This window comes from Bombina bombina, chromosome 4, assembly GCF_027579735.1.
Source record: "Bombina bombina isolate aBomBom1 chromosome 4, aBomBom1.pri, whole genome shotgun sequence".
NCBI classification, from domain to species: domain Eukaryota; kingdom Metazoa; phylum Chordata; class Amphibia; order Anura; family Bombinatoridae; genus Bombina; species Bombina bombina.
Genome location: NC_069502.1, coordinates 44,589,179 through 44,604,178, shown reverse-complemented (window position 1 = coordinate 44,604,178; position 15,000 = coordinate 44,589,179). Strand labels below are relative to the sequence as shown.

The following is a 15,000-nucleotide window of genomic DNA, read 5'->3' as shown; positions in this document are numbered from 1 at the left end:
CTGGATTCTGCCCAAACAAGTATCCGGGATACTTCTTTCATAGCCTGAGGACTGTAAGACCCACCCTGATGATTGACAACCGCCACAGTTGTGACATTATGTGTCTGAAAACAAATAAACGGCTCTCTCTTCAATAGAGGCCAAAACTGAAGAGCACTGAGAATCGCACGGAGTTCCAAAATATTGATTGGTAATCTCGCCTCTTGAGATTTCCAAACCCCTTGTGCTGTCAGAGATCCCCAGACAGCTCCCCAACCTGAAAGACTCGCATCTGTTGTGATCACAGTCCAGGAACAAAAGAGGCCCATTGAACTATACGATGGTGATCTAACCACCAAGTCAGAGATAGTCAAACATTGGGATCTAAGGATATTGTGATATCCTTGTATAATCCCTGCACCATTGGTTCAGCATACAAAGCTGAAGAGGTCTCATGTGAAAACAAGCAAAGGGAAACGCGTCCGATGCTGCAGTCATAAGACCTAAACCTCCATGCACATAGCTACTGAAGGGAATGACTGAGACTGCAGGTTTCGACAGGCTGCAACCAATTTCAGACGTCTCTTGTCTGTTAGAGACAAAGTCATGGATACTGAATCTATTTGGAAACCTAAAAAGGTTACCCTTGCCTGAGGAATCAAAGAACTTTTTGGTAAATTGATCCTCCAACCATGTCTTTGAAGAAATAACACTAGTTGATTGGTATGAGATTCTGCAGAACGTAAAGACTGAGCAAGTACCAAGATATCGTCCAAATAAGGAAACACCGCAATACCCCGCTCTCTGATTACAGAGAGTAGGGCACTGAGAACCTTTGAAAAGATCCTTGGAGCTGTCGCTAGGCCAAAAGGAAGAGCAACAAATTGGTAATGCATGACTAGAAAAGAGAATCTCAGGAGCTGAAAGTTATCTGGATGAATCGGAATATGAAGATATGCATCCTGTAAGTCTATTGTGGATATATAATGCCCTTGCTGAACAAAAGGCAGAATAGTCCTTATAGTCACCATTTTGAATGTTGGTACTCTTACATAACGATTCAAGACTTTTAGATCCAGAACTCGTCTGAATGAATTTTCTTTCTTTGGGACAAAGAACAGATTTGAATAAAACCCCAGACCCTGTTCCTGAAAAGGAACTGGCACGATTACCCCAGATAACTCCAGGTCTTAAACACACTTTAGCAAAGCCTGCGCTTTCTCTGGGTTCACTGGAATGCGTGAGAGAAAGAAACTTCTCACAGGCGGTCTTACTCTGAAACCTATTCTGTACCCCTGAGAGACAATGTTCTGAATCCAATGATTTTGGACTGAATTTATCCAAACATCCTTGAAAAATTTTAATCTGCCCCCTACAAGCTGAGCTGGAATGAGGGCCGCACCTTCATGCGGACTTGGGGGCTGGTTTAGATCTCTTAAATGGCTTGGATTTATTCCAGATTGAGGAAGGCATCCAATTGGAGACAGATTCCTTAGGGGAAGGACTAGGTTTCTGTTCCTTATTTTGTCGAAAGGAACGAAAACAGTTAGAAGCTTTAAATTTACCCTTAGATTTTTTATCCTGAGGCAAAAAAGCTCCTTTCCCCCCAGTGACAGTTGAAATTATAGAATCCAACTGAGAACCAAATAATGTATTACCTTGGAAAGAAAGAGATAGCAATGTCGATTTAGAAGTCATATCAGCATTCCAAGATTTAAGCCATAAAGCTCTTCTAGCTAAAATAGCTAAAGACATATATCTAACATCAATTCTGATGATATAAAAAATGGCATCACAAATGAAATTATTAGCATGTTGAATTAATTTAACAATGCTATACACATTATGATCTGATACTTGTTGCGCTAAAGTTTCCAACCAAAACGTTAAGGCAGCTGCAACATCAGCCAAAGAAATAGCAGGCCTAAGAAGATGGCCTGAACATAAATAAGCTTTCCTTAGATAAGATTCAAGCTTCCTATCTAAAGGATCCTTAAAATAAATACTATCTTCCGTAGGAATAATAGTACGTTTAGCAAGAGTAGAGATGGCCCCATCAACTTTGGGGATCTTTTCCCAAAACTCCAATCTATCAGTAGGCAAAGGATACAATTTTTTAAAACTTGAAGAAGGAGTAAAAGAAGTACCCAGTCTATTCCATCATATCTGAAATAGTATCAGGAACTGGAAAAACCTCTGGAATAACTACATGAGGTTTATAAACCGAAGTTAAACATTTACTAGTTTTAGTATCAAGAGGACTAGTCTCCTCCATAACTAATGCAATCAACACTTCTTTTAATAAAGAACGAATATACTCCATTTTAAATAAATAAGAGGATTTGTCAGTGTCAATATCTGAGGCAGGATCCTCTGAATCAGACAGATCCTCATCAGAGATAAATAAATCAGTATGTTGTCGGTCATTAGAAAATTCATCAACTCTATGAGAAGTTTTAAAAGACCTTTTATGTTTATTAGAAGGCGGAATGGCAGACAAAGGCTTCTGAATGGAATCAGAAATAAATTCTCTTCAATTTACAGGAATATACTGAGCATTAGATGCTGATGGACCAGCAACATGTAATGAACTACTACTGATGGAAACATTCTCTGCATGTAACAATTTATCATGACAACTATTACAAACCACAGCTGGAGTTACCACAAGTTTACAACAAATGTACTTAGCTTTGGTAGAACCGATATCAGGCAGCAGGATTCCTGTAGTAGATTCTGAGACAGGATCAGATTGAGACATCTTGCAGTATGTAAAAAAAACAACAACATATAAAGCAAAATGATCAATTTCCTTATATGACAGTTTCAGGAATGGGAAAAAATGCAAACAGAATAGGCCTCTGACATAGAAAAAAAGACCAGAGGCAAAAGGAATGAGGTCTTAAATTATAAAAAAAAATTTGTCGCCAAGTATGACGCACCACAAACTGAAAAACATTTTTTGGCGCCAAAAACGTTCGGAATGAAACTCGAGCGTCATAGATGACGCAACCTCGTGAAAAGACTCGGCGCCAACTAAGACGCCGGAAATGACGAATTTGCGTCAACAAACGAAATTTTCGCGCCAAAAAAAGTCTTGCGCCAAGAATGACGCAATAAATTATAGCATTTTGCGCTCTCGCGAGCCTAATACAGCCCCCAATTTAGAAAGAGTCAATTTGAAAACCTCAGGTAAGAATTTTTTTTTTTTTTTTTATATATAAAGCATTTCTCAGATATGAAACTTACAGTCTGCAAAAAGGAAATATACTGATAAACCTGAATCATGGCAAATATAAGTACAGTACAAACATATATTTAGAACGTTATATATAAAGTGCCAAACCATAGCTGAGAGTGTCTTAAGTAAATGAAATATACTTACCAAAAGACACCCATCCACATATAGCAGATAGCCAAACCAGTACTGAAATGAGAATCAGCAGAGGTAATGGCATATAAGAGTATATCGTCAATCTGAAAAGGGAGGTAGGAGATGAATCTCTACAACCGATAACAGAGAATCTATGAAATAGATCTCCCGTGAGGAAAACCATTGCATTCAATAGGTGATACTCCCTTCACATCCCTCTGTCATTCACTGCACTCTGAGAGGAATCGGGCTTCAACATGCTGAGAAGCGCATATCAACGTAGAAATCTAGCACAAACTTAATTCACCACCTCCATAGGAGGCAAAGTTTGTAAAACTGAATTGTGGGTGTGGTGAGGGGTGTATTTATAGGCATTTTGAGGTTTGGGTAACCTTGCCCCTCCTGGTAGGAATGTATATCCCATAAGTCACTAGCTCATGGACTCTTGCCAATTACATGAAAGAAATACATCTTTAGACATGCTTATGTATATATCGCTATATTAAAGCCCTTTGGCGGCTTTTTTTTCTAAACCTGAGAAAAGAATATAATACAAAAAAGGTTTAAAATATAAAAAGAAATAAAAGAGTTTAATATCAGCAGAGGTTTGTGTAGCGGATATCCACAGGTACTTACAAAGACATGAATCACTAAAATAAAAGGTTTAAATGTTATGTAGGAAAAAAACAACAACATTGTAATATACTCATTTATTTTGACTGCTTTCCTGTAATTTAATTAAAAAATAGTGAGCTTTTAACTGCCACAGAGAGGTAGGACTTCAATCAATAGGATTCTAAAACTGACACTGTAACATGCTACAAAGTAAAATTAGTTATACGCAATTGAACATGAAGTCCCTTACCTATGCACCCTTGATCTTGAATTTTAAACTTTAAAGGGATAGTCTAGTCAAAATTAAACTTTTCATGATTCAGATAGAGCATGCAATTTTAAGCAACTTTCTAATTTACTCCTATTATGACTTTTTCTTTGTTCTTTTGTTATCTTTATTTGAAAAAGCAAGAATGTAAGCATAGGAGCTGGCTCATTTTTGGTTCAGCACCTGGGTAGCGCTTTCTGATTGGTGCCTAAATGTAGCCACCAATCAGCACGTGCTACCAAGGTGCTGAATAAAAAATGGGCTGGCTTCTAAGCTTAGATTCAAATAAAGATAGCAAGAGAATGAAGAAAAATTGATAATAGAAGTAAATTAGAAAGTTGCTTAAAATTGCCTTCCTTTATCTGAATCATGAAAGTTTAATTTTGACTATACTATTCCTTTAAAGGTACAGTCTAGTCCAAAATAAACTTGCATGTAATTTTAAACAACTTTCTAATTTACTTTTATTATCAAATTTGCTTTGTTCCTCTTGGTATTCTTAGTTGAAAGCAAAACCTAGGTAGGTTTATATGCTTATTTCTAAGCCCTTGAAGATTGCCTCTTATCTAAATGCATTTGACAGTTTTTCACAGCTAGAGGGTGTTAGTTCATGTGTTTCATACAAATAACATTGTGCTCATGCACGTGGAGTTATTTAAAGGGACAGTCTAGTCAAAATTAAACTTTCATGATTCAGATAGGGCATGCAAATGTAAACAACTTTCCAATTTACTTTTATCATCAAATTTGCTTTTTTCCCTTGGTGGTATTTTTGAAAAGCTAATCCTAGGCAGCCTCAAACTGATTTCTAAACCGTTAAAAACCGCCTCCTGGCTCAGAGCATTTTGAATGTTTTTCACAGTTAGACAGTGTTAGTTCATGTGTGTCATATAAACATTGTGCTCACTCCCGTGGAGTTATTTAGGAGTCTGCACTGGTTGGCTTAACTGCATGTCTATCAAAAGCACCAAGATAAGGGGACAGTCTGCAGAGGCTTAGATACAAGGTAATCACAGAGGTTAAAAGTATATTATTATAACTGTATTGGTTATGCAAAACTGGGGAATGGGTAATAAAGGGATTATCTATCTTTTTAAATAATACAAATTCTGGTGTAGACTGTCCCTTTAAGAGTAATCACTAATTGCCTGAAATGCAAGTCTGTCAAAAGATCCAAAATAAGGAGACAGTCTGCAGAAGCTTAGATACAAGGTAATTACAGAGGTAAAAAGTATTTTTCTATAACAGTGTTGGTTATGCAAAACTGGGGAATGGTAAACAAAGGGATTATCTATCTTTTTAAACAAAAAAATTTTGTGGTTTACTATTTACCTTTAAGTTCTAGAGTTGAGAAGCACCCCAGCAACTTATTTGCATATCTCACCCCTAAATGGTCTCAGCAGAGGTAAACAAGCATATTAAAAATATTTGTTAAAGGGTTTGTCCATGGATTGCAAAATAAAAGGAGTCTTAAAACATTTTTCATATTTAGATGTTTTCTGATCAGTCCCTAAATAACCTGCACTAAAATAAATAAAAGCAGATATAAAATTCTTAGAGCAAATATATCCCTTAAGGACCGGGCATTTCATACTAAAACTTCCCCAAAAGTATTTTTAGCATTTTTGCCATCACTACATTTAAACAGAAATAGAGCATTGTTTTTTTATTTACTTTTTAAAATTATATATATATATTTTTAGTAGTCAACCCAAAGTATTGATCTAGGCCCATTTTGGTATATTTCATGCCACCATTTCACTGCCAAATGCAATCAAATAATATTAAAAAATCGTAAAACTTTTTCACAAACTTTAGGTTTCTCACTGAAATGTTTTACAAATAGCTTGTGCAATCATGGCACAAATGGTTGTAAAAGCTTTTCTTGGATCCCCTTTGTCCCGAAATAGACATATATGTCTTTGCCTTTTGATAATTAGAAGGCCGCCAATTGCAGCTGTGCACCACACTTTTATTATTCCAGTCAGTGAAGAGGTTAAGTAGGTATCTTGTAAGGTTGATTACAGCTCTCATCCCTCCCCCACCACCCACTGGTCACCCCCATCTTAAGTACTGGCAGACAGTCTGCCAGTATGTAGTCTTAGACCTTTTTTAATTGATTTATTGTTATTTTTTTATTATTATTTTCTTCATTGTAGGATTACTCCTTTACCTTCCCACATCCCTGATCCCTCCCAAAAGGCTCTCTAATCCTCCCCCCTCTAACTGATTTCCACCATCTTAGGTACTGGCAGCTGTCTGCCAGTACCCAGTTTTCTATAGTTTTTATTTTCTATTTGATGAAAAACACACACATTTCTTTCTGTATTGTAGCTGCCCCCCCCCCCACCTCATTTACCACTAGTCGCCAATTGATATTCTACCCTCTAATCCCGCCTCCACTATAGGACCCCCCTCTCCCTCCTTCCCACCTCCCTGCCGCTTTTTGCATTAATTATTTTCTGTAGTCCCACCCATTCCTGCCCCACCCACCCCCCTCCAGCAATGGGACAGAGTGTCCCTCTCGTCATCGGTAATTCTGCAAGTCTATTTCTGCACTGCCCCACTCGAGGTTGCGGCAGAGAGAAGCCCAGGACAGCAGCGTCGTACAGGGTATGACGCTGGTCCTCAAGGGGATATGACAGCTACACAGCAGCAGATTCCTGACCCAAAGAAGCTGGAAAGACAAAAAGGAGACTTATATGTTCTAAAAAGGAAATGGAACATGTGAGACTTACCAAAATAAGCTGCAAGACAAAAAGCAAAAACTCCAACCAAAATCAAGAGGCATTTTCCCCAATGCTTCACAATCTGTAAAAATAATTTGCAGGTTTAATAATTCTGGAACAATAATGCGACTATGGCATAGATTCTAATCTGACCAAACCGCTTATCTTTTGTCTTTCTAGCCTAATAACATCTTTGCAGGACTGTTTAAATGTAGCTTTTAATTAGTGTGACAGATTGTACTGGCCAAGAGCAAAGGTTAAACTCAAAATGTCTTTTCTCAAAAGTCTTACAATGCAAAATAATGAGCTGCACTATCCCCAAAAAGGAAATTCTGCACAGTGATTGGCTGATATGCGTAGGAGCTTATTTATATCTGTCCCTGATCAGCCCCAGTAAAGGAAGTAAGTATCACGAGACAGAAAAACAGTGCACGTCTTCCTAACAAAATGATAGTTTTATATTATCTAAAAACAATTATTTTGTATATGATTTGCAATGCAGTGAATCATTTCTAAAGCATAAATAAAATATGGACTTTTATCCCTTAAAAACAGACAGTGAGTTATAAATGAGATTATCGGGATACTCGGGGAAGGGTGTGATCAGTGACCTTGAAAGAGAGAGAGAGACTCTGCTGTTTGAAATGCTCTCTGCATGGTGGGAAAATAAGTAGGTACAATGGAACTACAAGACTAGCTGTAACCTGGAGTTAGTGAGGGATCTAGCAGGGCAGAGAGCTTACCTAGCCATGTTTATTATGTTCTCCAGCAAAATGCTAGGATTTATGTTTTGTTCAGAATTAAAGGGCCAGTGTTAATAATGCTCAACAATTTAGTGTAGCGTAAATAAGAGTCAAACTATTATTTATATATATATTATAATTTGTTAAAGGGACACTAAACCCATTTTTTTTCTTTAATGATTCAGATAGAGCAGTAATTTTAAGCAACTTTCTAATTTACTCCTATTATCAATTTTTCTTTGTTCTCTTTCTATCTTTATTTAAAGGGACAGTAAAGTAAAAAAAAATCGTTCATGATTTAAATAGGGCATGTAATTTTAAACAACTTTCCAATTTACTTGTATTACCAATTTTGCTTTGATCTCTTGGTATTCTTAGTTGAAAGCTAAATCTAGGAGGTTCATGTGCTAATTTCTTAGACCTTGAAGACTGCCTCTAATCTGAAAGCATTGACAGTTTTTCACCACTAGAGGGCGTTAGTTTATGTGTTTCATATAGATAACATTGAGGTCAGGCACGTGAAGCTCCTAGGAGTCAGCACTGATTGGCTAAAAATGCAAGTCTGTCAAAATAACTGAAAAAAGGGGGCAGTTTACAGAGGCATAGATACAAGGTAATCACATAGGTAAAAAGTATATTATTATAACTGTGTTGGTTATGCAAAATTGGGGAATGGGTAATAAAGTGATTATCTTTCTTTTTAAACAACAAACATTCTGGTGTTTGCTGTCCCTTTAAAAGCAGCAATGTAAAGCTTAAAATGAAGGTCCATTTTGATGAATTAGTGCCCGGTTTTTAATAAACCTATTAAAAACAAGGGCACTTTAATTCATAAAAATTGACATTTCATTGTTTTCTTCAAAAACTTACCTTTTAATCCTGAATGCCGCTCCAGTGATTCCCCCGGCTGTCGGAAGCCTCTGCAGACGTCAGAAATGACAAATCAGGCTTCCTCCAATCACAGCTTCCCCCCCAGGGGAATCTTGGCCTGATGCAATGCTGTGATTGGAGGAAGCTGGATTCATCATTTTGGACCCGCGAAGACAGCTTGCGACGGACGGAGGAAGTGCTGGAGCGGCATTCAGGATTAAAAGGTAAGTTTTTGAAGAAAACTGACATTTCACTGTTTTCTTCAAAAACTTACCTTTTAATCCTGAATGCCGCTCCAGCGATTCCCCCGGCCGTCGGAAGCCTCTGCAGACCTGAGAAATGACGAATCAGGCTTCCTCCAATCACAGCTTTCACCCCCGGGGGAATCTTGGCCTGATGCAACGCTGTGATTGGAGGAAGCCGGATTCGTCATTTTGGATCCGCAAAGACGGCTTGCGTCGGGCGGAGGAAGTGCTGGAGCAGCATTCAGGATTAAAAGGTAAGTTTTTGAAGAAAACAGTGAAATGTCAATTTTGATGAATTAAAGTGCCCTTGTTTTTAATAGGTTTATTAAAAACCGGGCACTAATTCATCAAAATGGACCTTTCACTTTAAGAGCCGGCCAATTTTTGGTTGAGAACCTGGGTTATGCTTGCTTATTGGTTTGCTAAATGTAGCCACCAATAAGCAAGCACTATCCAGGGTGCTGAACCTAAAATGGGCTGGCCCCATAGCTTTAAATTCCTGCTTTTTAAATAAAGATAGCAAGAGAGCAAAGAAAAATTGATAGGAGTAAATTAGAAAGTTGCTTAAAATTGAATGAATCATTAAAGGGACACTGTACCCAAAAAATTTCTTTTGTGATTCAGATTCAGCATGAAATTTTAAGCAACTTTCTAATTTACTCCTATTATCAAATTTTCTTCATTCTCTTTGTATCTTTATTTGAAATGCAAGAATGTAAGTTTAGATGCCGGCCCATTTTTGGTGAACAACCTGGGTTGTCCTTGCTGATTGGTGGATAAATTCATCCACCAATAAAAAAGTGCTGTCCAGAGTACTGAAACCAAAGAAAAGCTTAGATGCCTTCTTTTTCAAATAATGATAACAAGAGAACGAAGAAAAATTGATAATAGGAGTAAATTAGAAAGTTGCTTAAAATTGCATGCTCTTTCTGAATGACAAAATAAAAAAATTGGGTACAGTGTCCCTTTAAGGAAAACTGTCCTCAGTACACTACATCTATCCCTGCTGCTCACTGCTATTATCTATGTTTTCCCTCGCACGTTAACCAGACGCGCACAAAAAGCCGAACCTAACACCAAACAAGATGCACAAACCCGATCTCATTTTCTCAAGTGCGCTAACCCGACAGGAAATATGAATATTTCAAACTCCAATGTTCTTCACATAGCAGAATATGTTCTGTTTATTATTAAATACATATTTCTTTATATATCTGATGGGGTTTTTGGTAATATATACTGTATATATAGATCAATAGGAGTATCTATTTATAAATATTTAGAACATATTCATCTATGTGCAGAACATTGGAATGTGGAATATTTAGATTACATACACAGTTAAACACTTTATTAAATATGAATATTGCATAAATATGATTTTACATGTTTTCAGCTACTTTACTGCAAAATGTTCCAATGCAAACACACATATACAGATATTAGACATATGTATGTATTTCTCTCTCTATGTTAAAGCCCTTTGCAGCCTTTTTTTTCTAATACCTGACACCTCATACCTTTTGAGCCCTTGTAACTTTTTTATGCAATATATTTTTTAAATAATTTTTATTAGACAATGTTAATATGAGTGTAACTGTACTGCTAAATGTATTATTGATGTGTTTTGTGCAACTTTTTATTTGAGCGTAACAGCCAGAGCTCTGAAGTGACCCGACGAGTGTAAATCGCGATTGAGGTCACGCGTTCGCATTTACTTTCAACTCATAATACGAGTGCGCCTTCCAATGCAGGGAAAAAGGGCATTGATGAACCTGATATCGCTTGTGCTCAATAATTAGTGCGCCACTCGTAATCTAGACCAAAAATAAGTTTACATTCAAGAGCATCCAAAGAGAGAATTTCCAAGCCCCCTATACAACACACTTACCCATAAACATATGAAGTACAGCTTGTTCTTGATTTGTTCCCAACAGTTTTTGCGATGTCCATTGGCCGAAGTAACCTACAGGGATAGATAAGATTCAGCAAACTCTGTCAGATTCCAAAACATCTAGTTTTCTCACTATTCACAACATGCGATCATTTGTAAATTATGGATCTGTTTCAAGAAACTGCTCTCACATTTGCATAATCTGCCAGACAAGTTACTAATCTTTATCTTTCATCCTGGAATCTGAGTGTGACAGAACGCATTGCCCCATTGCAAAAGTGAATGTGATATAGCAGAGCATATAAAATGTGCAGCCACCAATAAGCAAATAGCACTCAGATCATTAAAGAAAAAAAAAATTGGTGACCTGCCCCTTTAATGTCAGGTGGGTCTGGTGAGATTGATAGGGTTCAAACCTTGTGTGTCAGAATAGCTAAATGGTGTAGATGTGGAGTCAAGCGCTAAAAGCACGGGTTAAATAAATATAAATATATATATAGTGTTGGATACTATTGTAAGTTTATGGTTTACATAAAACAATGTGACTGTTAAGATTCAATTGATAAAAGGTAAAAAAATATATAATCCCTAAAGGACAGAGGAAAACACCAGTTTAGGCAAAAGGTGACAATTTAATAAAAAGCATAAAATACATATGGTATGGGTAAAAGGGACGTCTCCCTTATAACAAGGGTTGGCTAATTACATAACCTAATAAAATAAAGTAAATTACTTGCGCTTATAAAAATTGTGTACACTGCGCTTATAAAATTGGAAAAATGAGCTTTTAAAATTCGATACAATGAAGCCAAGGCCTGTGGCTTAAACAAGAGAACGAAAGTACCTTAAGAGTATCCGTGGAAAGTTCCAATGAGGTCCTCACAAATGAGGAGAAAAACCAAATACTGTGTGGTCTTTGAGGACCAACCTAACCACTTGTGTGCAGTTTGGCGCTACCGGTCCGTTGGTGGGAGGCGGCTTTTGAAGGAATCTCACGTGACCCCTCTGACGTCACTGATACTGTCTTGGCGTCCGGAGTAATCGTTATTATTTGCAAAGATCCTTTATGTTGTTTTGTGATCCTAATAGGATATAATGTTGCAAATTCATAGAAATTGTAGCCTTGGTTCTTTAGTTCTTATCCCCTATTCCCTAACAAGAAAGGAAGTCCTGGGGGAAATAAGATATAATCTTGGCGGTCACTGAATGTGACTAGATGATCTTCATTTACTTGAAAGTAAACAGTACTGTATGTTACTCACAATAGTTGTGGACTTGGCGGTCGCTAGTAGCGACTAGAGAATACTTATTGGTACTGGTTGGCAACGAATCAGCAGATACCTGTTGCAGATTTTTTCTTATTTCTTTCAAACACAGTCAATTCTTATTGGTAGCACAATAAGACAAACGGCGAAACGCATTGACCTTGATAAAGCCTAAGGGCGAAACGCGTTGACCTTTACACTGTTGTCACCCTGTATTTTGTCTTTTTGTGCTACCAATAAGAATTGACTGTGTTTGAAAGAAATAAGAAAAAATCTGCAACAGGTATCTGCTGATTCGTTGCCAACCAGTACCAATAAGTATTCTCTAGTCGCTACTAGCGACCGCCAAGTCCACAACTATTGTGAGTAACATACAGTACTGTTTACTTTCAAGTAAATGAAGATCATCTAGTCACATTCAGTGACCGCCAAGATTGTATCTTATTTCCCCCAGGACTTCCTTTCTTGTTAGGGAATAGGGGATAAGAACTAAAGAACCAAGGCTACAATTTCTATGAGTTTGCAACATTATATCCTATTAGGATCACAAAACAACATAAAGGATCTTTGCAAATAATAACGATTACTCCGGACGCCAAGACGGTATCAGTGACGTCAGAGGGGTCACGTGTGATTCCTTCAAAAGCCGCCTCCCACCAACGGACCGGTAACGCCAAACTGCACACAAGCAGTTAGGTCGGTCCTCAAAGACCACACAGTATTTGGTTTTTCTCCTCATTTGTGAGGACCTCATTGGAACTTTCCACGGATACTCTTAAGGTACTTTCGTTCTCTTGTTTAAGCCACAGGCCTTGGCTTCATTGTATCGAATTTTAAAAGCTCATTTTTCCAATTTTATAAGCGCAGTGTACACAATTTTTATAAGCGCAAGTAATTTACTTTATTTTATTAGGTTATGTAATTAGCCAACCCTTGTTATAAGGGAGACGTCCCTTTTACCCATACCATATGTATTTTATGCTTTTTATTAAATTGTCACCTTTTGCCTAAACTGGTGTTTTCCTCTGTCCTTTAGGGATTATATATATTTTTACCTTTTTTAAATATTTTAAGTCACAATTGAATCTTAATAGTCACATTGTTTTATATAAGCCATAAACTTACAATAGTATCCAACACTATATATATATATATATATATATATATATATATTTAACCTGTGCTTTTAGCACTTGACTCCACATCTACACCAATTTGCATTATTTGTTTTCTTTGAGGGGAACACATGAGTCTAGCAGGGATCCCTTTTCCTTTAGCGCTTCTACTTTTCTCTCTTTGCACTACTGTCAGAATAGCTAATACATGTTACAAATGGGAACACGTTTGCTGCAATATTGCTGCAGAGGATACAGCTCTGCAGAAATTGTAGCTTTGTTTGGTCACATTACAGCAGGTATCTAAAGCCAGGTTGTAGTTAAAGGTAGATAACTGGAAACAAATAAAAATGCTCACTGCTTTAAAGCTTTTGATTATTGTACTGTTGCTTGCATATAACTGCATTTTTAACCCTGAAAACTAGAAAAATGATAAAAACTATAAGAGATCATTGGGTGAGAGAATATTGCTTTAGAGGGAATCACAAAAGGTTAAACGGAAATTAAACTTCTGGACACAACTGCAGCAGAACATACTGCATGCTAGGGGGCTGCCATCTTGGAGCATTGACACGGGAGCTTCACAATTTTGGAGCTGCTGTAATGCTCTATATAATTCCTGAGGTTTATTTTTCGTCTACATTATTTGTGACTTTGAAAAACTGTGTTCAGAAATACAAAGATGTAAAGCTCACACTATGGGGTCGAATTATCAAGGGCCGTATGACCCCTGATCCCCCTGTTTCCTGCATGAGCCTTCAGGTTTGCCGGAAACAGCAGTTAAGAAATCTTAAGACCGCTGCTCCTTAACTGGTCCGTCGCCCCTGAGCGGCAGACAGCAATCAACCCGAACATATAACACCCCCTGCTAGCGAATCCGCAGGGGGCGGCATTGCACAAGCAGTTGACTAGAACACACGTTCTGCTCTACTGACTGTGCCTGGGCAGAGGATTTGACAGGAGCAGATCACACTGCTAAATAATGCAGACGATCATTACTAACGATCACTAAGCTGGTACAAGTGTCAGCCCCTGCATTACATAAAAAGGAGAGTTCATGAAAATCAGAAATCTTCTGTATCAATTATGTGCTGAGTGGGAGCCTCCCCCTTCCTTCCCGGAGCTTTCTAATGATAATAGTGTCAAGTGATGGTAAATCCTAGTGTTTGTGAAATGCTAGAACTTACCAGTGCAACAAATAAAGGGGACTTTCAAGTCATAAAGTATAAAATACTTCATGCTGAAAGTTCCTATTTGTCTGCAGCAAATGTTGCGCTGAGCACCTCAGGCAGCCCATTGCAGAATGCTATTCTGCAATGCAGTGATGTTAGCCAATAGTGTGCTAGCTATCCAGCATAATGTCAGGTGGGCTGCTCGGCTATTGGCTAAGAGGTGGAAATGTCACCTTATTGACAAAATAGCGTTCTCCTGCGGGCGGCCTGAGGCACTCAGCACTGTGAACGCTGCAAACAATGAAAAGAACTTTCAGCATGAAGTATTTTATAATTCATGACCAGTAGCGGACCTAATGAACAGAGGGCCCTGGTGCAAGATTTGTTTTTAAACCTCCACTCCAAAAAAAGTAACAAAGTAATAGTAACAGGTGTTACTTTGGAGACAACAATGGTTATGCAGCATGGACAATCTGAGACACACTCCCTTCCATTCTCTCTCACATGCATATACACTCTTACACACACTCTTTCACTCCCTCTCTCACACTCACACACTCTCACTCTTTCATATAAAGACACACACACTCCCATTCTCTCTCACATGCATATACACTCTTACACACACTCTTTCACTCCCTCTCTCACACACACACTCTATTTCACTCTTTCATATAAAGACACACACACACACTCTCACATGCACACAAACACACATTTACACTCACAAAT

The 15,000-nt window shown here is 37.8% G+C and overlaps 1 protein-coding gene across 1 annotated transcript in view; it reads right to left on the bottom strand.

The window, feature by feature from the left end:
• LOC128655883 (uncharacterized) overlaps positions 1–15,000 on the bottom strand; it is a 96,056-nt gene that overhangs the window by 64,761 nt on the left and 16,295 nt on the right. The window contains exons 2-3 of the mRNA XM_053709472.1: positions 10,714–10,788; positions 6,974–7,046 (exon numbers count right to left, since the gene is read on the bottom strand). Of these exons, the coding sequence (XP_053565447.1) occupies positions 6,974–7,046; positions 10,714–10,788 (148 nt within the window). The remainder of the gene's footprint in view (positions 1–6,973; positions 7,047–10,713; positions 10,789–15,000) is intronic.